Source organism: Mesoplodon densirostris, chromosome 9, assembly GCF_025265405.1.
Source record: "Mesoplodon densirostris isolate mMesDen1 chromosome 9, mMesDen1 primary haplotype, whole genome shotgun sequence".
NCBI classification, from domain to species: Eukaryota; Metazoa; Chordata; class Mammalia; order Artiodactyla; family Ziphiidae; genus Mesoplodon; species Mesoplodon densirostris.
Window position 1 is genome coordinate 62,377,901 of NC_082669.1, and position 27,548 is coordinate 62,405,448.

Sequence of the window (27,548 nt, forward strand, 5' to 3'; positions counted from 1 at the left end):
AAAGAAAAAAGTAGTCATGAAAAGTAGAGTTAACTACGTTTATAGCCACAGGGTAAGAATACTTCTACAGATTGTTGATTCTTTTGTTCCCTGCCCAGAGTACACTTTGGACTTCAAGCAAAATTATGAAGTATACTTTGCTTATATTCTTTATTTCCTAGTGTCTTCTTTCTTCATCTTACCTCAATATCAGTTTTCCTTCTGCTTGCTGTAAATGCACATTTTTCTCCTGTTTACCTCTTTACTTCCAAAATTGTCACTCATTTATACATACTGAGAAGGAGACCTAAAAATGAACCTGTTCCAATTAAAGTGCGACAGAAAAATACTTGGGAGAGAGTTCAGGGTTAGAAGTCAGGGAATAGTTCTGATATTTGAGCATTTGGAAAAACTGATAGAATTGGGAGAAGTTTGTTGGAGCATTTGGGAAAAAACTTGTAGGAGTCCTATATGAAAAGCACTAACTGTTGATTTTATTTTAAAAATTGCCAGTCTGGGGGCTTCCCTGGCGGTCCATTGGTTAAGACTCTGCACTTCCAGTGCAGGGGGTGCAGGTTCAATCCCTGGTCAGGGAGCTAAGATCCCATATGCTGCATGGGGTAGCCAAAACAAATAAATAAATGAAAATAAATAAAAATTGCCAGTGTGGAGATAGGGGGAAGTAAAAGCATCACAGTAGTACTATTCTAACAAAAATAAATAATGTATAAAATGGGTAAATCAAAAAGCAATATTAGCACATTACCCAGAAATACAGCTGTGATTAAAAGAAACAACAAATTCAAAGTAGTTGCTTCTGTAGAATAGGATAAGTTGGGAAGGAGGCTGACAGCATGGAACAGAGAACTGCTGTATTTCATTATAAGCCACTTAGTAATACAATCTGACTTTTGACAACGTTTTATTTTAATAAAAAATGAAAATATTAAAAACAAACAACTATTAGTAGACTTATTCTAAAGAAGCATCAAGGGAAAATAAAATTAATAAAACTAATCTGAATAAAATTAATGCTATGATATTGAATGAAGTAGGGGTCTAGCTGTACCTTCTTCATATGCATATCCAGTTGTCCCAAATTCATTTTTTGAAAAGACTGTTCTTTCTTCCTTTGAATTGTCTTGCCACTCTTGTTGAAAATCTAATGACCGTAAAGTGGATTTATTTATGGACTCTCAGTTATATGTCTTTTTTTTTTTTTTTTTTTTTTTTTTTTTTGCAGTACGGGGGCCCCTCACTGTTGTGGCCTCTCCCGTTGCGGAGCACAGGCTCCGGATGCGCAGGCCCAGTGGCCATGGCTCACGGGCCCAGCCGCTTCGCGGCACATGGGATCCTTCCGGACCCGGGCACCAACCCGCGTCCCCTGCATCGGCAGGCGGACTCCCAACCACTGCACCACCAGGGAAGCCCAGTTATATGTCTTTATGCTAGTACCACACAGTCTTGATTACTGTTGCTTTTTAGTCAGTTTTGAAGTAAGTGTGAGTCTTCCAGCTTTGTTCTTTTTGAAGATTGTTTGGCTATACTGGGTTCATTGCATTTCCCATATGAATTTTTGTATCAGCTTATATAACAGTTTCTACCAGAAAGGGCGAGGAGAGCTGAGATTTTAATAGGGATTGCATTAAACCTGTAGATCAGTTTGAGAAATATTGCCATCTTAACAATAGTAAGTCTTCTATAGAATCCATGAATATGGGTATCTTTATTTAAGTCTTCTTTAATTCTTTCAATGATGTTTTATAGTTTCACTGTAAAAATCTTACAGTTCTTTTGTTACATTTATTTCTAATGATTTTTATTGTTTTAATGCTATTATAAAAGGAATGGTTTTCTTAATTTCATTTTCAGATTGTTCATTGCTAGTGTATAGAAATACAATTGATTTTTGTATTTTGATCTTCTATCTTGCAACCCTACTGAACTCATTTATTTAGTTCTAATAAATCTTTTGTATATATTCCTTAGGATTTTCTATATATGAGATCATGTCATCTGCAAAAAGAGATAGTTTTAGTTATTCATTTTTCATCTGGATGCCTTTTATTTCTTTTTGTTGCCTAACTGCCATGGCTAGACCCTCCAGTACAGTGTTGAGTAGAAATGGCAAGAGTAGACATCCTTGCCTTGTTCCTGATCTATGGGAAAGCATCCAGTCTTTCACCATTAAGTATGATGTTAGCTATGGGTTTTTCATAGATGCCCTTGAGGAAATGGAAATTTCCTTGTACTCCTAGTTGAATGTTTTTTGTTTTTGTTTTTTTATCATGAAAGGGTATTGGATTTTGTCAAATGCTTTCTCTGTGCCTATTGAGATACCATGTGGTTTTGTTTTATTACTACAGTGTATTACATTGATTGATTATCATATGTTGATAAACCACCCTTGCACTCCTGGGATAAATTGTACTTGGTCATTGTGTACAATCCTTTTTCATTCGTTGCTGGATTCAGTTTGCTAGTGTTTTATTAAAGATTTTTGCCTCTGTACTTGTAAAATATTGGCTGTAGTCTTCTTGTGATTTCTTTGTCTGGATTTAGTATCAGGATCTCACAGAATAGTTGGGAAGCGTTCCTTCCTCTTTTACTTTTTTTTGGAAAACTTTGTGAAGTAATGGTTTTAGTTGTTGAATTCACTGGTGAAGTCATCTGGTTCTGGGCTTGTTGGAAGTTTCTTGATTAATCTTTTTTTTATTGCTTTTTTATTGCTCTATTACAATTTTATCTTTCTTCTTGAGTAATGTTTTTAAATTTGAAAAACAAAAAACAAGTATAAGGTTCTAAGTATGCATTATATAGTCTGGTAAACCCCAAATTGCATGTAAAAACCTATCCCGCGGCTAATTCATGGGAAGTCCACTTGAAATTTCTACTGTTGAACAATTCAGTTCTTTAAATGTGACTTTTCAAAAGAGTGTTAATTGATAATGTCTTTTCACTTGAATTATTTTATAGTTGTATTCCGTAATAGCTTGGAATTTAAGGTTTGCTTTTTTTTTTTACTATTGCTTTTATCTCAGCAGCAATGCAGCAAGTGTTGGATAACCTTACGGAGCTGCCCTCATCTACAGGAGCAGAAGAAATAGACCTAATTTTCCTCAAGGGGATAATGGAGAATCCTATTGTAAAATCACTTGCTAAGGTATATTGGTTTATTCATAAGATAACTAAATTATTTTTTTTTATTCTTTTTACAGAGGTCTTTTCAGATTACTGTTTTAGAACCTGGTTAATATACCTTAGGCTTTGTTAGCAAATAGTAACAGTTAACAGTTAATGAGATCTTACTGTACACAGAAGTTAGACCACTTTTGCCTTTTCTATGCTGACTTTAAAGTTTTAGGGAAATAATAACTGAACAGTCATATTATAATGGAGGTCTGTGGAAAAGATTCTGGTCCTGTCTCCGTTTTCAACAACAAGGTACCGACTTTCTTCTTTTACATTGGACCATGTACCTGTTTTTTCATTTCAGTTCTTGACTTCCTATATATAGTACTTTTTGAAATCTTGTTTTTTCTTGGTAACCCTGACATTTTGAGTCTGTTTCCATAATCAACTCTCTAGTAATCTTTTTAACTCATCCATAAATATATTTTTACAACCATTTTTGGCCCAGTTTCATTTCAGTTATACTATTTCCCTGTAATAATTTTTGTAAATGTCACTAAAGCTTAGTGTATTAACTGTTTCACAACTGTGCTCTTCCATTCTTCAGATGATTCTTGCTTTCAAGAACCTGTGCCATATACCCTCTCTGACTTTTTCTTTTCTTCCCTTTTATTTCTCTTACAAGATACTGAATATAGTTCCCTTTGCTATACAGTAGGACCTTATCGTTTATGTCTCTGACCTTTTCTTCATGTAACCATCTTGTCATTCCTAAAATGTTGATTTCACCCTCTCCTGTGATCATTTTTTAGCCAAAGTCTCTTACTTGTCTTCTTCTAAGAGTTCTGAAAAATCATACTTTTTACAAAGTGTTCTATTAGTAGGAGTGAGTTAATGATGCAGATTCTTCATTTTATTCATCAGTGTAATCATTCTAAGGTCATATGACATAAAAGCTTTGGTTTCTAAGTAGAAACTTATCCACTTGCATATCACCTAACTAGAATTTTTATTTTAGTCATTTTTGATTGTAGTCTTTCAAAAATTTATTAGATATTCCTTTAATAATAATATATAAGATATGATTTTCCTTCAGATACAAGCTTCTTGTCACAAATATCAGTCACTATACTGTGTTGAGATAAAGTAATAGTTTCAGGGTCTGTTGAAATAAGTAAGGGCTGTTTAAGCCTGTTAATTAAATTGCTCGCCCTGAGCTCTTATTGCTACTTTAAAAGTAGTGTTTACTTCTCCCTTGATATCATACTTACTGTTGGTTGTCAGTTTTTTATTGCCAGTGTATCTATTACAACCCATCCCCATGTTTATTTAATTTACAACTTTTAGATGTAGATTTCAAAACTAGATAATATTATGTAAGGCATCTTACAATGTGCTTATTGTTTATAAGGGTTTTTAAAATATACCGTTTCATCTTTGCAACAACTTTATGAATTGAAAACTAAGTTTTAAAAATAGAAAAATTATTTGCCTAGGGTCACTTAGCTAGTAAATGACAAAAATATTTAGGCCAGATCTTGTTTCTTCAAGTTCTGTGCTGTTTCTACCACAGCACAAGCTGTGTTTGTGTGTCTCTCTGTGTGTGTGTATTCCTAAGAATTTATGTGCGTAAAAAATTATTGGCTTTTGTGTCACTGATATTGGCCTTTCAGAAGATTATCTTGTTCACTGTTCTTAACAAGTGAAATGGCTGGATGACTTTTGCGCAGCTGAAGTGCTACTGTAATCTTTTGAAGATAAAATTGAAATTAGGAAGAGAATCACCCAGTAGTATCCAACATTCAAGCAGCTTCTCACAAAATAAAAGCAATGGTAGTTGGGTATTCCTTACATTGAAGGCACAGAAATCCCAGGAGGAAGGGAGGACCTTCTTCCAGGAAAGAGAAAATAAGTCACAGCAGGCCAACACTCCCAGCACAAGTAGGGAGAAAAATGGATAAATTGCTGAGGAAACAGCGAGCCAAACATTGCTAGACCTGTGGAAAGGCAGGAGCATGTGACTAATAATCATGAGGAAAACAACAGAAGCAGTCCCATAGATGACCCTTTTATTAAAGTTTATAAACAAAGATTTTTTTTTTTTTTTTTTTTTTTTTGCGGTATGCGGGCCTCTCACTGTTGTGGCCTCCCCCGTCGCGGAGCACAGGCTCCGGACGCGCAGGCTCCGGACGCGCAGGCTCAGCGGCCATGGCCCACGGGCCCAGCCGCTCCGCGGCATATGGGATCCTCCCAGACCGGGGCACGAACCCGTATCCCCTGCATCGGCAGGCGGACTCTCAACCACTTGCGCCACCAGGGAGGCCCATAAACAAAGATTTTTAAAGAACATATTTTTTTAAGTGATACCTTGTTTTTGGAGGCTTGAAAAAATATTTATTTATTTATTTGTTTGTTTGGCTGCACTGGGTCTTAGTTGCTGCGTGTGGGATCTTTAGTTGAGACATGCGAACTCTTAGTTGCGGCTTGTGGAATCTAGTTCCCTGACCAGGGATCAAACACCGGCCCCCTGCATTGGGAGCTTGGGGTCTTAGCCACTGGACCACCAGGGAAGTCCCTAAATAGCATTTTTTTTTTTTTTTTTTTTTTGCGGTATGTGGGCCTCTCATTGTTGTGGCCTCTCCCGTTGCGAAGCATGGGCTCCGGACGCGCAGGCTCAGCAGCCATGGCTCACGGGCCCAGCCGCTCCGTGGCATGTGGGATCTTCCCAGACCGGGGCACGAACCTGTGTCCCCTGCATCGGCAGGCGGACTCTCAACCACTGTGCCACCAGGGAAGCCCGCATATTTTTAATAGAAGAAAAAAGCGGGAAAAAATGAAGACATTTAAAATATTACTAGAAAATAAGAATCAAAAACAATCAAATGGTTATTCAGGGACTCAAAAATACAATATCTGGTTAAGAGCTCATTTGATGGGTTTAATATTGGGTTGGCAAAAAAGTTCATTCGGTTTTAAGTAAAAATAAAAGACACATTTTTCATCTTCACCAGGAATTTTATTGAATAACATATTTGTTAACCGAATGAACTTTTGGCCAAGCCAACAGAAGATTAAACACAGCAGAAAAGAAGATTAGTGAATTTGAAGACAGGTCAACAGAAAACATCTAAACCGAAATTCATAGAACAGTATGTCTGGAAAAGACAATATATGAGGCATTCTCAAAAAGATCAAATACACATGTAATTAATATCCCAGAAAGAGGGAGAAGGGGAATGCGACAGAAGAAATAGTTCAAGACACAATGGCCAAGAATTTTCAAAACTAATGAACAACAACATCAACTGATAGATTCAAGAAGGCAGGTGAACCCCTGGCAGGGAAAATACAAAGCAAAACATTCCTCAGAATATCACAAACTCCTGAAAATCAAAGATAAAGTAAAAATTTGTAAAGCAACTGGAGAAGAAAGACACATTAAGGAGAAACACTAAGACTAATGGTTAGCAATAAAACAGGAACTATGGAAGTCATAACAGAGTGGATTGAGATCCTTAAAGTGCTCAAAGAAAAACACTGCCAACCTCAAATTCCCTTTTCAGGGCTTCCCTGGTGGCGCAGTGGTTGAGAGTCCGCCTGCCGATGCAGGGGACATGGGTTTGTGTCCCGGTCTGGGAAGATCCCACATGCCATGGAGCGGCTAGGCCTGTGAGCCATGACCTCTGAGCCTGCACGTCCGGAGCCTGTGCTCCGCAACAGGAGAGGCCACAACAGTGAGAGGCCCGCATACTGCAAAAAAAAAAAAAAAAGAAAATCCCTTTTCAGCAAAAGCGACCTTCAGAAATGAAAGCAAAATAAGGATTTTCATTTCAGACAAAATCTGAGAAAAATTGTCTCCATTTACTCAACAATAAATGCAAAAGGAGGTTCTTCAGGCAGAAAGAATGATAAAATAAAGGGAACATTAGTGAGTAAATATAAAATAATACTGATTTTTAAGATGAAATAATAGTAGTGTCTTGTGGCATTTATAGCATGTATATAAATGAAATATGTGCAGATGATATACCAAAAGGAAGGACTTAGTGATTCAGACAATTGTAAGATGCTCTCATTATTCAGGAAGTGGTAAAAGTAATGTCTTAATGTCTTAAGTAATGTCTTTAATGTTGTATAAAAAGTCAGGGATGCGGGGCTTCCCTGGTGGCACAGTAGTTAAGAATCCACCTGCCAATGCAGAGGACATGGGTTTGAGCCCTGGTCTGGGAAGATCCCACATGCCACAGAGCAACTAAGCCCACACGCCACAACTACTGAGCCTGTGTGCCACAACTACTGAAGCCCGCACACCTAGAGCCCATGCTCTGCAACAAGAGAAGCCGCCACAATGGGAAGCCTGCGCACTGCAACCAAGAGTAGCCCCCACTCGCCGCAATGAGAGAAAGCCCACGTGCAGCAACGAAGACCCAACACAGCCAAAAATAAAATAAATTTTTTAAAAAAGGGATGCATATTGAGATCTCTAGGGTAGCCACCAAAAGTAAAATCATAAGAATGAATAAATTCCACCCAAGCTGTAAGGGAGAGAAAATAGACTTGAATTACCCTCACTCCAGAAACTAGAAAAGTTAGCACAAAGGTAGAGGGGGGTGACAATCTTCAGACGTGGGACAACAGGCAGCACAGGATTGTGATGCCTGAGAGAAAGGAAAGAAATGAGGTGAGCATTATGAAACTGAGGGTGGTTTCCATGCTGCAGTGCAGAAAGAAGAAGCACAAACAGCCCAGCAGTCTTAGTAGAGTTTGGCATTTGGGGAGGTGGAGGTGACTGGAATTTGTGTAGCAGAGTATCAGGGAGGAGGAAGCTAAGTAGATTTGCTTAGGGGTGTCCTCAAATCTCTGGCTGAGTGCTGATTGTGCATATGTGAAGCACAGCTCTAGAGTCCAAGGAAAGACCCACTGGAAAGCACAGTAAGCCAAACAACTTCCAGGGCTCAAAAGGGATGGAGAGTAGTTTAGTTGGCATTCCCACCACCCTGAGTGGAAAGTCCTCATAACATGCGGGACATTGGGCAGAGTTCACACTCAGTTTGTTATAACAGACCTAGGAAACTAGTACAGATTACAGCAAAATCAAACTAAAAATTAATAACAGTTATTCCCCAAATCCCCAAATATATGGAAATTAAACAGCATACTTTGAAATAGCCATGGGTCAAAGGAGAAATCACAAAGAAACATAAAAAATATTTTGAATTGAATGAAATGAAAATACATGTCAGAACTTGTGGGGTGCAGCAAAGCAGCGCTTAGAGGGAAATGCCTATATTAGAAAAGAACAATATTTAAATCAATGATCATGTGTATACCTTGAGCAAATAGAAAAGACAAATTAAGCTCAAAATAAGCAGAAAGTAGTAAATAATAAAGATGAGTGAATATAAAAAAGACAAATAGAAAAAAATCAGTATAACTCTTAGTATATTAATACAATTGGTTAACCTCTAGCTAGACACAAATTATCAGTATCAGAATGAAATAGAGGACGTTGCTACAAATCCAACAGACATTGCAAGAATAATAAGAAATAAGAACAACTTTATGGCGGCAATAAATATGATAACTAGATGAAGCTAATTTCTTGACAGATACAAATGACTAAAACCTAGATAAGAGTAGATAACCTGACTAGCACTATATCTGTTTTTTATAATTGAATATTTGCAGTTTAAAACTTGAAGCTCCATGGGCTTCCCTGGTGGCACAGTGGTTGAGAATCTGCCTGCCAATACAGGGGACGTGGGTTTGAGCCCTGGTCTGGGAAGATCCCACATGCTGCGGAGCAACTAGGCCCGTGAGCCACAACTACTGAGCCTGCACGTCTGGAGCTTGTGCTCCGCAACAAGAGAGGCCACGACAGTGAGAGGCCCGCACACTGCAATGAAGAGTGACCCCTGCTCGCCGCAACTAGAGAAAGCCCTCACACAGGAATGAAGACCCAACACAGGCAAAAGTTAATTAATTAATTAATTTTAAAAAAATAACTTGAAGCTCCAGCCTAGATGGCTTCAAAAGAAAATTCTATCAAACATTTAAGGAAGAAATAATCCCAATTCTACATGATTTCTTCTAGAAAAAAGAAAGAGAAGGGAACATTTCCAATTTTGTTTTACTAGTCTTGGTGTTACCCTGATAACAAAACCAGCTAAAAACAGTTCAGTTAAAAAGAACTACAGAATAGTATCCCTCGTGAACATAGACTTCAAGTTCTTAAGAAAATATTAGCAAATCAAATCTAGCAACATACAAAAAGGATAATACCTCATTACCAAGTGAGTTTTGTCTTAAAAATACAAGCTTCTTAACATTTGAAAACCAATAAATGTCACCATTTTAATGACATGATAAGCAAAATCATTTGATGATGTTCATAGTTGTGGGAAAAACATTTTACAAAATTGAATATCCATTCCTGCTAAAAACTCAGCAAACTAAGAATAGAAGAAAATTGCCTCAACCTAATGAAGGGCATCTATGAAAACCCTACAGTTAACATCGTAATTCATGGTGGAAGATAGAATGCTTTCTAAGATCACTTCTGTTCAACTGTTATCACTTCTTTTCGACTTTGTACTGGGAGTCTTTGCTAGAGCAAAAAGGCGAGGAAAAAAATAATAAAAGGCATACGGATTGAAGAGGAAAAAATTAACTGTCTTTATTCAAGGATGACATTATCATCTATGCCAAAAATCCTAAGAATCTACCGGAAGGAAGAAAAAAAAAAGAAAAACCCTCTAGAACTAATTAGTGAGTTTAGCAAGGACACAAGATAAAAGAATAATCTATATAAATCCATTGTATTTTTATATACTAGCAATGAACAATTGGAAATTGTAATTTACTGAAAAAGAAATAAATTTTTAAAAATATGTGCAAGACCTGTACACTGAAAACTACAAAACATTGCTGAAATTAAAGGCATACATACATACATAGGGCCTAGCCGCTCCATGGCATATGGGATCTTCCCGGACCAGGGCACGAACCTGTGTCCCCTGCATCAGCAGGCGGACTCTCAACCACTGCGCCACCAGGGAAACCCCTCAATAATCTTAAAATGTTAATTCTCTGGAAACCGAGCTAAAGATTCAGTATAATCCCAGCCAAAATTTCAGACTGACAAGATGATGAAGGACCTAGACCAGACAAACAATTTTGAAAAAGAACACAATATGATCTCTTCCACAACCTGATTTCAAGGATTACTCTTGTCCTACAGTAATGAAGACAATGCAGTATCAGCATACAGATCAATGGCACAGAATAGAGTCCAGAAAGAGACTACCACTTACATGGTCAACTGATTTTTGTTAATAGCACTATGATAATTCAATGAAGAAATGATAGTCTTTTCAATATATGTTCCTGAAACAATTGAATATTCATATGCAAAAAAATGAACATTATCTTTTTCCCCACTCTATATGCAAAAATTAGCTAAAGATAGATCATAGATCTAAATGTAAGAGCTAAGACTAAAAAAATTCTAAAAAGACGCATAAGGGAAAAACTCCTTGTGACTTTGGATTAGAGAAAGACTTCTTAGATAAGACATAAAGAGCATAAGGCATAATGAAAATTTTGATTAATTAGATTTCCTCTGCAAAAGACACCATTAAGAAAATGAAAAGGTGAGCTACAGACTGGAAGAAAATATTTGCAGAACATATATCCTAAAAGGGAAGCTGCTCATTTATTGGTGGTAGCAGTGCAAAATGGTATAACTACTTTGGAAGACAGTCTGGCAGTTTCTTACAAAGCTAAATATAGTGTTACCATACAATCCAGTGATTGTGCTCCTTGACATTTACCCAAGTGAATTGATAATTTGTGTCCACACAGAAACAAACACATGAATGTTTATAGTAGCTTTATTCATAATTGCCAAAACTTGTATGCAACCAAGATATCCTTCAATAGGTGCATGGATAAACAAAGTGTGGTACATCCATAAAATGGAATATCATTCAGCAATAAAAAGAAATAAGCTATAAAGCCATGAAAAGAGATGGAGTAACCTTAAATGCTTATTGCTAAGTGAAAGAAGCCTGTCTGAAAAGGCTACACACTGTATGATTCCAACTATATGACATTCTGGAAAAAGCAAAAGCTATCGAGACAGTATCAAAAAAGTCAGTAGTTGACAGTTTGGGGAGTATAAGGGAGGGATGACTAGGTGCATCACAGGACATTTTCAGCAGTGAAACTATTCTGTATGATACTTTTAAGGTATATGAGTGACATTATGCATCTGTCAAAACCATTGGAACTGTACAACATAAAAGTCAAAATCCATGGAAATGTGAACTATAGGCTTTAGTTAATAAGGGTGTATCAATATTGGCTCATTAATTATAACATTTCTCACATTAATACAAGATATGAATAAGGGAAACCAGGGGTAGGGGAGCAGATATGTGGGAATTCTCTGTATTTTCTGCTGAGTTTTTCTATAAATCTAAAGCCTTATTAGCTAAAGTCCATAGTTTACATTAGGGTTCACTCTTTGTGTTGCACATTTGATGGGTTTTGATGCATGTATAATAACATGTAATGTCTTTTTTCTGGTTTTGGTATTAGAGTAATGCTGGCCTTTATAGATTGAGTTAGGAAGTGTTTCCTTTGCCTTCTAGAAGAGACTATAAAGAAATGGTATAATTTCTTCTTTAAATGTTTGGTAGAATTTACCAGTGAACCCATCTGGACCTGGTGCTTTCTGTTTTGGAAGGTTATTAATTATTGATGTAATGTCTTTAACAGATATAGGGCTACTCAGATTATCTGTATCTCCTTTTATGAGTTTTGGTGGATTGTGTTTTTCAAGGAATTGGTCCATTTCATCTAGGTTATCAAATTTATGTGCATGGAATTGTTCATACCATTCCTTCATTATCCAAGACATCAGTAGTGATGGCCTCTTTCATTTCTGATATTAGTAAATTCATGTCTTATCCCTTTTTTCTTAGTTAAGCTGGTAAGAAGTGTATCAATTTTATTAATCTTTTCAAAGAACCTGCTTTTGGTTCTTTGATTTCATGTTTTCAGTTTCATTAATATCTGATCTAAATTTTATTATTTTATTTAATTTGGATTTAATTTGATCTTCTATCTTGAGTTTCCTAAGCTGAAAGTTTAGATTATTGATTTTAGATCTTTCTTCTTTTCTAAATATGCATTCAGTGCTATAAATTTCCCTTTAAATACTGCATTCACTGCATCCCACAAAATTTCATAAGTTGTATTTTCATTTTCATTTAGTTCAGATTTTTTCAAAATTTCTCTTGAGATTTCTTCTTTGACTCATGTCTTATTTAGAAGTGTGTTGATTTGTCTCCAACAAATGTTGCTGGGATTTTTATTATACTTTTTATAATCTTTATTCTTATAAACTTGTTAAGGTATGTTTTATGGCCCATACTGTAGTTAATCTTGGTGAATGTTCCATGTGAGCTTAAGAAGAATGTGCACTCTACTGTTGTTGGATGAAGTTGATTGATGGTGCTGTTCAGTTTAACTCTGTCCTTTCTGATTTTTCTGCTTGCTGGATCTGTCAATTGCTGATAGAGGAGTGTTGAGGCCTCCAACTACAATAGTGGATTAATCTGTCTCTCTTTGAAGCTCTATGAAATTTTTCTTCACATATTTAGATGCTCTGTTGTTAGGAGCATTTACGTTATAGATTGTTATGTCTTCTTTATTATGTAATGTTTCTCTTTGTTCCTGATAATTTTCCTTGCTCTGAAGACTGCTCTGTCTGAAATTAATATAGCTACTCCAGCTTTCTTTTGATTAATGTTAGCATGGTATGTCTTCCTCATTATCTTTACTTTTAATCTACCCATGTCTTTATATTTAAAGTGGGTTTTTTGTAGACAACATATACTTGAGTCTTATTTTCTTATTGTTTGGTCTTCTCTTTTCTGCCATCTCTGTTTTAATTGAGCATTTTATATGATTTCATTTGTTTCTCCTCTTTTAACTTATATCAGTTGTATTTTTTTAAAAGATTTTAGTGGTTTCCCCTTGATTTTGCAGTGCACATTTACAGCTAATCTAAGTGCACTTTCAAATAACACTATATTACTTCACTGTAGTATAATAATACAGTAGTTACGTGAAGTAACTACCTCATAACAGAGTATTTCCAATCTCTCCGTTATAGCAGGCTGTAAGTCATTTCATTTATCCATAAGCTGTAATCATCAAATACACTGTTGCTGTTATTTTTGAAGAGTTAATGTACTAGATTAATTAAGAATTTTTTAAAAGATTTTATTACTTTCATGTATTTTTTCTCTAATGCCCTTTTCTTTACGGAGATTTGAGTTTTGAACCTATATTCCTCTCTCTGAAGAACCTCTTCTAACATTGTTTTCAAGGCAGGTCTACTAGCAACAAATTCCCTCAGTTTTTGTTTGTCTGACAAAAAGTCTTTATTTCTCTTTCACTTTTGAAGGATAATTTGACTGTATAGATATAATTCTAGGTTGGTAAGTTTTCTTCATTCTACACTTCTTTCCTATCTGAATGCCTTTTATTTATTTATTTTCTTTTTTTTTCTTTGAAACATTCTTCATTGGTTCTTTTTTATTTATTTTAATTGAAGTATAGTTGATTTACAATTTTGTGTTAATTTCTGCAGTACAGCAGAGAGACTCAGTTGTACATATACATTCTTTTTTATATTCTTATTTGGTTTTCTCTCGACTAATTGTCCTGGCTAGAAGATTCAGACAAATGTTCAATAGAATGATGAGAGCAGACATCCTTATCTTGTTCACAATCTTAGGGGAAAAGCACGTGTTAAATATAATATTATTCACTACTAAATATAATAGTAGCTGTGGGTTTATACTTTCTGTTCTAAAATTTGATTTTTTTTGCATATGATTCCATATCAGTACCTACAGAGAACCTTCATTCTCTGTAAAAGTGGCATAATATTCCATTGCATGAATATAACAAAAATTTTTTAGTCAAACTTCTGGTAGATATTTAGGTGACTTTTTCACTTACAAGTCATGCTGTAATATGCAGTCTTGCTACATGTTATTTTGCATATGTATGTATATCTCTAGGATAAATCTTAAAAGAATCATTGTAATTTTGGTAGATATAGTCAAACTGCTCACTAGTGTGTTCCCACCAGAAAAGAATGTGTGAGAATGCCTGTCTTCTGCCATATTCTCACCATCATGGTATGTTACCAGAATTTTATCCTTGCCAATCTCATTTTTTAAAAAAAAGTATTTCAGTGTAGTTTTAGTTTGCACTTCTCTTATCATGAAGGAGGTTGTATATCTTTTCATATGTTTAAGAAGTATTTGAATTTCCTTCTTTGTGAATTTTTCATATTCTTTGCCCATTTTCCTTAATGTGTTGCTGATCTTTTTCTTACTGGTTTATAGAAATCCTCGCTCTCTCTCTCTCTCTCTCTCTCTCTCTCTCTCTCTCTGTGTGTGTGTGTGTGTGTGTATTTATATATATGAAAATTAACCTTTGGTCTGCAATATGATTCATAAGTATTTTGACCCTAGTTTGTCATTTGTATTTTGACTTTGCTGATTTTTGACAAGAAGAAATTTTAAATGTTCAATTTTAAATGTTCAATGCAATTTATTTTATTGGGCCTGTTTTTGTTTGTTTAAATTATAGCTTCCGGATTTGGCATTATATTTTTGTCTTTCCCACTCAGTGATTATAAAAAGATTCTTTTATATTTTCTCTGAATACTATTAAAGCCAAGCTTTTTAAAAAGCCCTTTCTCCTTTTAAAAAGTATAAGATTCCCATTTTTAGTTTTTTGACATCTGTGTGGGTCTCCTAATTCTACAGGTATCTCTGAGAGTGGCTTAGCTCCCTGAGAGCCTTGAGATATAGTTTATCTAATCTAAGAATTTGAACTTTCTTTGGTTAACTAAATGACAAGTTCTTTACTCATTAGAGAATTCAGTTCTAATTTAGTTACACTTATTTCATCCATTTTTTTCAACAGAACAGATCTCATCCTTTTTGATATCATGTATGCAGAAGCAAAATAAAAATTGAATTCTCCATTCTCTCTGTCTCATTTCTACTTTCTGCTCAAATTCTTATTTTTTGGTTACTTGTGAACTTCTCTTTATCTTTTTTCAAAAGTCTCTAGAATAAAAGAAGAGGATGTCTCTTGACCACAGTCAATCTTATCTCCTGTTTACTTAGCTTTTTCAAGAAATACTTAATGAGCAACTACAATATACTTAACCATGTTCTAAGAAGACAGAAACAAAATTAATGATATTTTTGTTTTTAAGGGAGAAAGATAAGGTTACTACACATAATCGCAATTCCATTATCATTACCAGTTATTTGTCACTTATAGTGCATAACTTTTGTTAAAATTTTTTGTTTGTTTGTGTGCAAGCATAGATGGACTGTGCTTGGGTAAAATACCCAGAAGTTTTTTTTTTTTTTTTTTCTTTTTGCGGTATGTGGGCCTCTCACTGTTGTGGCCTCTCCCGTTGCGGAGCACAGCCTCCGGACGCGCAGGCCCAGCGGCCATGGCTCACGGGCCCAGCCGCTCCGCGGCATATGGGATCCTCCCAGACCGGGGCACGAACCCGTATCCCCTGCATCGGCAGGCGGACTCTCAACCACCGCGCCACCAGGGAGGCCCAACCCAGAAGTTTTGAAAGAACTTTTCTTCTCTGCAGTTCATTTTTCTAAAGTGCAGTGGTGAATAGGATTCTCAGAACTGGACATACAAGAGGGCTTAGGCTATATTTGTATCAACTCCAAGTCTACAAAGCCAGTCATGGCATGTTCTTCCAAGCACTTGTGGCAGGTGACATATATTTTTATTGAGTTGTGCTAGCTTTCTAATAATGCTTTTTCTTAAAGGAAGCAAGTCCCATTTATTCAAATAGCATGTGATTCATATCTGTTTCTCTGGTCCGTTTTCAGTATTTCCTTTGTCTTTTTTGTTTGTTTGTTTGGTTAGTTAAATTCAAGTTGGTACTTGCCTCTTGAAAGCTACTAAATAAATTCTGACTTTAAAGTGAATAAAGGTCTCAACTTCTTTCACATTATCCTATAACTTAAAAAGTTACATATTAACAAATATGGACCTGTATTTGCTTTCTTGGAAAAACTAAAATTGATCTTGATTGAACCCAACAATATCTCAGAAATTAATTTTCTGTATTAATTATAACTGCAGTTTCACTTAAAAACTTTTTCTTCCTCTGAGAATTTATGTATTGTGTGGTGAGATTTTTTTTCCTACCATAAAACCAGTCTGTACCAGGTTTTTGATGTGCAAAAACCTTCAGGTATATTTGTTTTTATAGCATAATCTGCCCTCCACTTGACTTCCTCTTTCTCTCTTGCCATCAGTCTTTCCACATTCCCTCCTGTTCTCTCCGAATTTGGGAGCAATAAGGTAAGTGAACATAGAAAGGAGGGGAAGTGTATTAGAGTTTTCAAGTCAATGATCGATTCTGTTCCTTTACTTTTCCCAAAGACTTGAATTTAATCAAAGTCTACCAATATGTAAAGTAACATAGGATATTGTAGAAACTATATTGGCTTAGTACCTGAAAATTTTAAGCCAGTCATTATCTGTTCCCTGGAGAAACAGGTGATCTTTATAGCTCTTTGAGCAAACAGGTGAAGGTTGAAAAGGGTGGGTGGTATTCTTGAACCATAAGAGTATAACTTAACACATCTAGACTGGAAGAGCCATGCTAAGAAGCAACAACTCAACTAGCAGTCAATGAGAGCATATATCACACATTTAAATGAGTGAGAGTAATGCATAATGTTTTAGATTAAATAACTGCAAGATGATGATAGAGTAGCTGGCTGTATAGTGATAAAGTTGAATAAGCTTTAGTATGTAAGAGCTCAAGCCTTGATGTTGGACTACCTGACTTAGCCACTTACCAGTAGTGTGAACTCAAGCTATTACTCTGTCTCATTTTGCATCATCAGTGTCTGTGTCTATAAGGTAAAGATGATAATAACATACCTACCTTTGCTGAATACACACACACAATCTCATACTGTGCTGAGAATATAGTTCCTGGCACAAAACAAAAGCCCTCAATAAATGTTAAAGTTCTTTTCTTCCTTTTTTTTAAGATTTCTTATGCTACCATAAGAGTATTAAAAGTATTTGCAAGGTTAACGATGCTACATTAGATTTATTAACAACGAATATTTGTATTAAAACAATTAGCAATTCTAGCTTGTTTTGTAAGAGTTAAGTAATTGTGTACATTACTTTTTTTCCCAATGGTGATAATCATTCCATGATATATGTTGAATGTCTTCATCATCCTGTCTTTATTAGGCTTGTATTACACTTTAAGAAAATTATAGATTTACCTATTCTCACTCTTTGAGGCATTCTCTAGTCTTCTTAATTTTTTTCTTATCTAAATCTAATACAAACTCATTCCTCTGTTTAAATTACATTTGAGGGCTTCCCTGGTGGCGCAATGGTTGAGAGTCCACCTGCCGATGCAGGGGTCACGGGTTCGTGCCCCGGTCCGGGAAGATCCCACATGCTGCAGAGTGGCTGGGCCCGTGAACCATGGCCACTGAGCCTGCGTGTCCGGAGCCTGTGCTCTGCAACGGGAGAGGCCGCAGCAGTGAGAGGCCCGTATACCGCAAAATAAATAAATAAATAAATAAATAAATAAATAAATAAAATTTGGTCTTTTGACATTTTTCTTTGTTTTATAACAGTTATAATTTCTTCTGTATCAGTTTATTTTCGTATGACTTAAAATTTCCTTTTCAGAGGTGTTTCTTTAAAATGTTGCTAATGTATAGCCCCTCTCTTCTACTTAAACTTATTTCAATCTTGTGAATTACCTGGAAAAATACATTTAAATGTAAAAATGCATTTTTAAAATTAGAAAGTGTATCATTTAGAAGATGACATACAAAAACCAAGATTGTTAGATGGCTCATTAAAAATTTTACATTGATACATGTGAAATGATATTTTTGTTTAAATAAATATAATTTAAAAATAAAAAACATTAGAAGATGTGTTAGAATTCTGAAGGATCCACTCTGTATGGTAGAAATAACATCTAAAGTATTATAGGGATAAGTTAAAGTTTGATACTGTTGCCGCTTGAAATTTGGATTTTTCGTCACTTACTGAATAGAATCTTAAAATGTTAAGTGTGGGATTTGTCATCTTGCATGTTTTCATTTATAAACTAAATCTTTATAGTTATGCTCTACCTGTCTTCAAAATCGGACAGCAACCATTTATCAGAAAAACAACACTTAAAAGATAGAGACTGCTTAGTGTTCATTCTAAGTCTGAATTTAAAACTCTGCTTTACTCCCACTATTAAAGGATAATTAGGACTACGTATTTCCTGTGACAGTATGATTCATGGTTCATTTTCTTTGGAAAAGGTTGTGAGATTAAAAAAAACAGATCAGCATAAGATATGGAGACATAAGGAGATCATTCCCCTAATGAGATCATATGGTCCTTCAAGGCTCAGTTCAAGAGTTGCCTTTCCTGAATTGCCTTTTTCTGCTGAATTTTCAAAATTGGAAAATGGTAGCTTTAGCATTATCATTTGGGGTTCTCAAAATGATTTTCATTATTTTTTAATGACAATCCATATAATGATTACGTTCCTATTTTTTATTTTTATTATGCTTAATCATTTAATAAAGCATAAACAGTATCATTTAGAGTTTGAGTCTGGACTAGAAAGTCATTAGGAAATTCTGTCAGGTAGGAAATATAATACATTTTTTAAATTATCATTGGCCTATTCAGTTTTTTCATGGTTTAGTTATAAAAATGAGTTTTCCATTACTTTTAGGGTAGGAATAGAGGCCAAGATTTATTATATTACATGATAACATTTACTCTGAAATCTATATATTACCTCTCATTGAAAGATTTGGTTGCAATGAATCAAACCTTCAAGTAATATCTTTTAAAACTTTCTTTATAAAAAGGAAACAAATCAAGAAGAAAACCGCAGTCTGGAGCAAAACAGTGTGTATTATTATTTTAATATACTGTTGTCTTTTCAGGCTCACGAGAGGCTAGAAGATTCAAAACTAGAAGCTGTCAGTGATAATAACTTGGAATTAGTCAACGAAATTCTTGAAGATATCACTCCTCTAATAAATGTGGATGAAAATGTGGCAGAACTGGTTGGTATACTCAAAGAGCCTCACTTCCAGGTAAACTTTCCCTATTGCTCTTCTTTCCAAGTCCCCTGTATTCCCCAAATATTCTCCTTTAGTAGTTAAGTTTCAGTTTAAGATGATGTTTTTTTAAAGATTATTTAGGGCCATATTTTGCAAATTACAACTTAGATATTTTAATATCCCTTTCTGCTGGGACTACATAAACAGACACACATACTATACAGATGTATAGGGTCTGTCACAGAAATACATCAGAATGGATTTTTCTTTGTGTAATTAAAAAACAACAACAACAACAACAGCCCTGCTTCACCTTCACACCACATGCTGGGGACGTTTTTCTCCCTGTGATAGTGCATTTTTCTTCCTCACTACCACTGTTTCCCAGCCCTCCTTGTGACCAGCTGTATACATTTTCAGTATTGCTTCTAAGACTGGGGTGCAGTTGATGACCTTGGAACTAAAGAGAGCTGTATGATGATAGAAACTATGACATAGCATACTTTCCATAGGTAAAAAAAATAAAAATGAATGCAATTTAAGCATTTGTCTGTGTAGGTGAAGAGTTAATCAGTTTACCAAAGAAGAATCAGTTTCAGAAGAAAAGGAGGTCGAGGAGACTTCTTATAAACCTGTAATTCAGACAGTGTGGTATTGGGGCAGTATTAGAAAAATAGAAACCCCAGAAATACATCCACAGACAAATGGCAACTTGATTATGACCGAGATACTACATTTTAGTGGAGAAAGAATGGACTGTTCAATAAATGGTCCTGGGATAAAGTGTCACCTGCTTGCCATTGCACATCTTAGCATTAAAAATGAAATGGCAACACCCCTTTGCTTTTTCTCAGAGACTTTCTGTGACTCTCTAACAGTGTTACTGCAAAAATTATGTACATTTATAGTGAGATGGTTCCTACGTAAATCTGTATCTTAGGTACAAAAAATACAAACACATGTCAAAGACACCTTTGTGAAGAGGCCAGTTAGTTGAGGCCTTATAAGTCATACTAAGTTATTTGGACTTTATCCTGAGGACATTGGGAAACTTTGGCTTGGGATTGCAGCGGTGGGTGGGTGGTGATGGTTATTAAACAGGGAGAGGTCAGATTGTGGAGCCAGATGGTTTTGTACCAAGGCAAGAAGTTGTGACGGCAGTACAGATAGTGGGAAATGTGAGGATTTTCAAGTTCTAAGCAGCAAAATCAATAGGGCTTAGTGAGTGGTTACATGTGACAGCTGCAGAAGAGAAATGTGGGAAGTTGATAAGGACAGGATTTCTGACAGACAATTGATGGCATCCACTCTAGGAGAACTGTTTTGGACATGTTAATGTTAAGATAACTGGCCATATTAAGTTTGCAGTACCTTAGAAGCATCTGGTAGAGTTTTCAAGTGCGCTATATTTTTTATATGAGTATATAAAATTTAATGCATAAATTTATATAAAGTTTAATAAATACATAAAATTATGAAATGGCAACAAGTAAAAATTAAGACATTGCATTTTTACTACCCAATCCACTACTGTACTACCATAGTGCATATTCCTCCATACTTTTTCTAGGCATAAATGTACATACATATTTTTTTCCTTTACTGATTGTGATCATTTTGCACAAGCTATTTTGTAACTTACCCTTTTTTTCAGTTGTTGATTTCCACTTTTTTATTTCAGTGGACCTCTGTCTCATGTAGTACACATTCTATATTCACACATCTCCATTTCCCCCAAAATATTCTTTATAGCTGCTTTGTGCATATGAGTTTTCAACCTAGGTCCATGTGTGGCATCTGGGTGGACCATCCCTTTTTCCCTTGATTATGATGTTGACCCATGGAAGAGACCAGGCCATTTTCCTGCAGAATCCACTCCCTGGATTTATCTGGTTGCTTTCCTGCTATGTTGTTTAGTTATCCCTTCTATTTCTTATAAACAGAAGTTTTACCTAAAAGATGATTCAAATTAATTATTTGGAACTAGAATGCATCTTAAGTAAGGTGATACAACATAAATTAATCTACATCAGACAACGTATAATACCTGGTTGGTCCATCACTCTTGATGCTGAGATTAGTCCTTGATTAAGAGCAATGACAGCCTGATCCTACCCTTGAAAGCCTTTCCACTAGGAAGTAATCTAGTATGTTATTATTCTAGCATTATACAAATGCTGTTTCCTTTTAACCATTTACCTACTGACAAACATAAATTAATAATCCTTGCCTGAATCAATATTTTCATTAGAGGTTGCAAAATGACATTTTTCAAATTCTCTCATTCTATATTTATTAGCTGGTGTTCTTATATAAAGTAGAGCTTTTCCTCATCAACTGAGCTGTTCAGTTAACCTGTAATGCATTTCCTACTGAAAAGTTAGGGAAATGCTAGATTCTTTTCTTTACCAACTTTCAAAGTAAAGAATTGTTTAAAATAGCAATCTCAAATGGTAACAAAGGAGGTTTTTTCAGTCCTGTTTTTTAAATAGCATTGTGGACTTAATGGAGTTTTCATTAATTCAGTATGTTTCAGTCCTCTACAATCCTTAGTTTTGTTTTGTTTTGTTCTGATTTGTCAAATTATCATGACTTTGGCCAGTTGTGGGCAAATTTTTAGTATATGAATCTGAAGCTCATGAGAGTTCTGGACCAAGGGAGTTCTCAGTGTATAAGCAGTGGTTCAAGTCACAGGAGTAGATAATATTGCCTAAGAAGAGTATATATGGTAAAAACTAAGTAGCCCAGATTAGTGATTTGAGTAACTTCCAGCATTTATAGGAATAATACTTATATATGGATTTGTGAATATTTTTCTTCAGTCTCTTATACTATTTTCATGAAATGACCAAAAATTACCAATTAAACCTGTATACTGATTGCTTCTGTTCTGAACCTGTTGACATTTTCCCCCTTTTATTTTGATCTTTTTTTTTTGTTTGAATTTGCACTCCCACCATTCAAAAAAAAATTTTTTAATTTAGTTTTAAGCTGAGTATACACAATTACAGTATAAATGAAAAATAAAAATAAATATAACCCTCCAAATTATAAGAAATTCCTAGAAAGCTAGATCAAAGTCATCCATGAAGATAGCACATATACAGTAAATGTAGGAGGTAAAAGTGTATTATATTCAGAACCATTACTGGCTCTTTTTCCCCCCCCAAAATGTAAATTTTATACCTTTATTAGTCATATGAAATTTCCTATCACTGATAAAAGATACTAATTTTTATTCACTGGATATCTTTTTAAGATATCCAGACATTTTGTACATGTGAAAAATATGTGATGTTGCTAACAACAGGCTTAGGATAAAATTTACGGTCCTTGCCATTTGAATTTGTATGATAACTGACAAATAGGAATTGATAAATATTGAGTGATGGTGATGACAGTGGTGGCAATGAAATTCATTGCCTCTATTGCAGCACAGTTGGGCATCTAGGTTCAGTTTCCATTAAACATAAGGCTTTAAAAAAAAGTCACAAAAGGAATACAGGGCTTCCCTGGTGGCGCAGTGGTTGAGAGTCCACCTGCCGATGCAGGGGACACGGGTTCGTGCCCCGGTCCGGGAGGATCCCACGTGCCGCGGAGCGGCTGGGCCCGTGAGCCATGGCCGCTGAGCCTGCGCGTCCGGAGCCTGTGCTCCGCAACGGGAGAGGCCACAACAGTGAGAGGCCCGCGTACCGCAAAAAAAAAAAAAAAAAACAAAAAAACAAGGAATACAATATTGTTTGATAGTAAGTAAAATGATACATGCTTATGTGTCGTAAAAAGATTCTGTGCTTGATTTAACTCGTATTTGGGAATTTAATAATTGTGCCTTGGAAATTTTTAGTACTCTACTGGGATAATGAACTAAGTTATATTTTAATAACTTATTCCATCTGTAATTAATAACCACAGGCTGTTTTGAATCCTTCTAGTCACTCTTGGAGGCCCATGATATTGTGGCATCAAAGTGTTATGAGTCACCTCCGTCAAGCCCAGAAATGAATAATTCTTCTATCAATAATCAGTTATTACCAGTAGATGCCATTCGTATTCTTGGTATTCACAAAAGAGCTGGGGAACCACTGGTGAGTTGATAAGTCAGTGCCCTCTTAAATCTGAAATCTGACATACTTGTGGCTGAGTCACTACTCTCTATCTCATTTTTTTTCTCTTTCATAATTTGTGTCATTATGAAAACTTTATTCATGTTTGTTTTATCAGTCTTTTTTGGCCTGTGTATAAAATACACAGCTGATGCTCCCTCAACTTGATTTAGCATGCAAAATTAAACCACAGTTAAAAGTTAAACTGAAATAGAGGTGAGAAGAAGTTTGCCGATGAGTAGCAAAAATTTCAAAAGATAACTGTTTTTTTCCAATACCCTTTGAAGAAATAAACTCAGGTTGCTTACTATAGTATCAGAACACAGAAGAAGGTTGTTATGAAAAATTGAAGTTACTATACTATACTCCAATAAAAATTAATTAACAAAAATTGAAGACGTTGGTAGGACTCTATAAGTAATGAAGTTTACAATTTCCTGCTAACATGCTCACCTCTGGGCTCTGACTATAAGAACAGTGAAGTGGAAAAATGAGAAAAGCCGGGAACAAGGCCATCAGAATGCACAAATACGTTTTCTTGCTCCTTCAAGCTTCCTTTTATCCTGTGGAATGCAACCTAAGATATGTTTCATTTTCAGAGTTACCCTTACCATGGAAGTCCTTTTTTAAGGGATGGTATATGTCAGCGGTCCCCAACCTTTTTGGCACCAGGGACCGGTTTTGTGGAAGACAGTGTTTCCATGGGGTTGGGGGGGATGGTTCAGGTGGTAATGGGAGCGATGGGGAGCAGCAGATGAAACTTTGCTCCCTCACCCGCCACTCACCTCCTGCTGAGCGGCCCGGTTCCTAACAGGCCATGGACCCCTGGTATATGTTGTCACAGTTGCACATGGTTTAATGAGATTAAAGTATTGAGTCAGGAGAGAACATGGGAAAAGTAGGAATGATTCACTTACCTACTTTTGGAATTATTTTATTATACATACATGTTCATGACTATTTAAGATTTCTTCTTAACAACCTAAAATCAATAATTCCATTCCTTATTTCCTTTAGGGTGTAACATTTAGGGTTGAAAATAATGATCTGGTAATTGCCCGAATCCTTCATGGAGGGATGATAGATCGACAGGGTCTGCTTCATGTGGGAGATATCATTAAAGAAGTCAATGGCCATGAGGTTGGAAACAATCCAAAGGAATTACAAGAATTACTGAAAAATATTAGTGGAAGTGTCACCCTGAAAATTTTACCAAGCTATAGAGATACCATTATTCCTCAACAGGTTAGTAATAAAGTTCTTGCTAATATTAAGAATGCTTTTATTTCTTTAATCACACTGTTGGGTAGAGCCACCAGTTGCTACTTTTTTGCTAAGGAGAAGAGAAGAGAAAAAACTATCTGGTTTAATTGTTCTAAAGTGCCTTATTTCATCATGGGTGAATTTTTGGATTTTTAAACAATATCATCTTACTATTCAAAAGGAATTAGGAAAGAAATCTCTTTGTGAACACCATGAACCCTAGCATTTCAGTAACCTACAGCTAGGTATGAGAAAAACCATAAAGCCTTTTAGTCATTAATCTAGCAAATGTTTTTGACACCTGTTATGTTCCAGGCTGTGTGAGAAAATAAGCATGTAGTCCTTATTACCTCTAGCTAAGTGTTCCTGTGATGGGTTAAATAGAGAATGAGGCCAGAGAGAGAGGATGGGTCCAAAATGAAAAGAATCTTGAACACCTGATTTGTACGCATTTGATCTACATTTTGTAACTAATTTTTAGGTAAAATAGATTATTAAGCAGAGGAATGTTTTATTGACAGTGATCATCTAACCTCATTATGTTGAGTGAATTTCAAAAGGGAGAGAGATGTGATCGTGTAGTCAGAAAGCAGATTTTTGAAGGTGTGGGGTAATTTGTGAAAGGCAACTCTAATGGAAGGCTGTGACAACTGCTTTGGTTCAGATACCTGTGCCACCACTTATTAGATTATTCTCTCTGTGCTTTGTTTTCTCATCTGTAGAGTTGGGATATTTCTTTTCTTAAAAGATTGTTGTAAGGATCAAATGAGTTAATTCACATTAAGCTCTCACAGCAGCACCTGGCACATCCTGAGTGCTCAGCAAGTAGCTGCTGCTATTGTTGTGATGCTGGCGATGAGGTGGTGGTGTTGTGATTGTAAAGAAGTGGTAAAGAAGGAAAAAGTAATAAAGTAATGGCAAAGGAACAGTTGACAATTATGGTAAGCATGTTGGAACTGAGGAGAGAGAGGGTTGTTGAATCTAGATACTGAAGACATAGGAAATATCAATGTTTTAGATGCCTTTAATTATTCAGGTTTATTTCATAAATTTATTATTTCATGTGTGAATAAAATTATAGGTCTTTTACATAAGGTACTGCCAGTATATTTTATTTTAATATTGATAATATAATTTAAAAGACTAGTGTTTATATTTCCATACAATTCTTTGAAATAAGATGTGTTGAATACCTGCTTTATATTCTTTGGAGGATAAGAATAGTCAGTCATGAATTTTAGTATGTAAATTGGATTTCTGAAAATACAGAAGCTTATAGTGAACTTTGGTTCAAATGAAGGGTAGAGACCTTGCCTTCAAGGAAAAGAATCATGAAAGAACTGGTGTTAGAAATTAGACATTTTAAATAACTAGTACCTCTCAGACTACCTTTTTTCCTCAGTTGACACCTGAGTAGATTGGAAAAGTAGAACTTAAGATTTATGTACTTATTTTTAAATTATATATTAGTTGTGATAGTTAGAAAGATTTTTTTTTCCCCCTGTGGTTCACACTTCAGAATTCCTACCAGCTCACCATGGCTATGATGGACTTTTATGGGAAAAAGTAAGTTTTGTGATATTAGTAGCTAGGGCTTTGGCCCAAATTCCTTTGTAGGTTCTGCACCTCGTGAATTGTCTGAATGATGTGAAATGCAAGGGTATTTAGCCCTATCTTAGGCATACATTTTTGTCCATCCTGTGCCTTCTCAAACTCTGCTTTTTATTTAGCCTTCAGAACTGGGAGAGGGCATTGAAATGGGGAAGGAGAGGCCTTCCATCCAAGCCTGAGGCAGTCTCAGACCTATCTTACCATAAAAAAGAAGACTCTAACATGAAGCTTTCCAACAGGAGAGAGAAAACACAGCCAAACTGGGACATTTTTAAAGTGAGAGGGGGAATGATTACTAATTATGCTGGAATACAACTGTCCTGGGCACACTGTGGTCCTCTTACGAAGAGACACTAATGGGAATCAAGGGCTTTCAGCTTTTCCAACTCTGCCCCTCTTTCACTCACTGGAAGCTCCACCATGTAGTCCTGCTGGGCCTGTCTTAACTCTTTCTCTTATTGCCGTGAGAGCAGATGGAAGCCAGGAAGTCTCCATACCAGGGTGCTGTTTTTCAAAGCATGGTCAGTGGATCATCTTTATCAGTAACATTTGAGGTGCTTACTAAAAATCCAAAATCTTTCATGAGACCTAAGAATCTATATTTTTAATTTGAAGATCAGGATGGGTTAGAAGTTGCAGCTAATTCTGAAGTTCTCCAACTTACATGTATGTTGGGTTTCCAAAGGCTGTTTAAAATTCCATTTCTTTATTTAAGGCCAAATTGATGGGAATTCTCTCTTTGAGGCCATTATGACCCAGGTGCCAAAAATGTTATGAAAAGAAATTACAGTTTTATTTCACTCAAGGATATACATGTAAGAATTCTCAGTAATATATTAGCAAATGAAATTTAACAATATATAAAAAAGATACTACAACATGTCCAAGTTGGATTTATCCTATGTATGCTAGGATAGTTTCATGTTAGAAAATCCATATATGTAACCAAACACATTAACAGATTAAAGGAGAAAAATATCAGTAGAGAATTTGATAAAATTCAATACTTATTTATGATTTTTTTAAAAAAAGATTACTAAATTAGGAACAGGAAAGAACCTCCTTAATCTTATATTTTTAATTAAAAAACCTAAAACATTCTCAATAGTTGACTGTTAGAAGCATTTCTCTTTAAAATCAGGAACTGGAGTCTAAGCTGGTCTGCCTGAGACTACTTGAGTGCCAACCCCAGGCCCCTGTGAAGCCCACTTTCCACCCTAAGATGAGAAAAACCCACCATAAACCAAGAGAACTTGCCAAA

The 27,548-nt window shown here is 35.6% G+C and overlaps 1 protein-coding gene across 5 annotated transcripts in view; it reads left to right on the forward strand.

Annotated features, from left to right (window-relative positions):
* PALS2 (protein associated with LIN7 2, MAGUK p55 family member) overlaps window positions 1-27,548 on the forward strand; it is a 107,878-nt gene that overhangs the window by 52,990 nt on the left and 27,340 nt on the right. For 3 of the 5 annotated variants that reach the window (XM_060107869.1, XM_060107871.1, XM_060107873.1), the window contains exons 2-5: window positions 3,024-3,142; window positions 19,191-19,343; window positions 23,243-23,395; window positions 24,431-24,658. In XM_060107869.1, coding sequence (XP_059963852.1) covers window positions 3,026-3,142; window positions 19,191-19,343; window positions 23,243-23,395; window positions 24,431-24,658 — 651 coding nt within the window. In that variant the 5' untranslated portion in view covers window positions 3,024-3,025. Of the gene's footprint in view, window positions 1-3,020; window positions 3,143-19,190; window positions 19,344-23,242; window positions 23,396-24,430; window positions 24,659-27,548 lie in introns of all 5 variants that reach the window. The other 2 variants (XM_060107870.1, XM_060107872.1) reach the window with 1 other exon arrangement.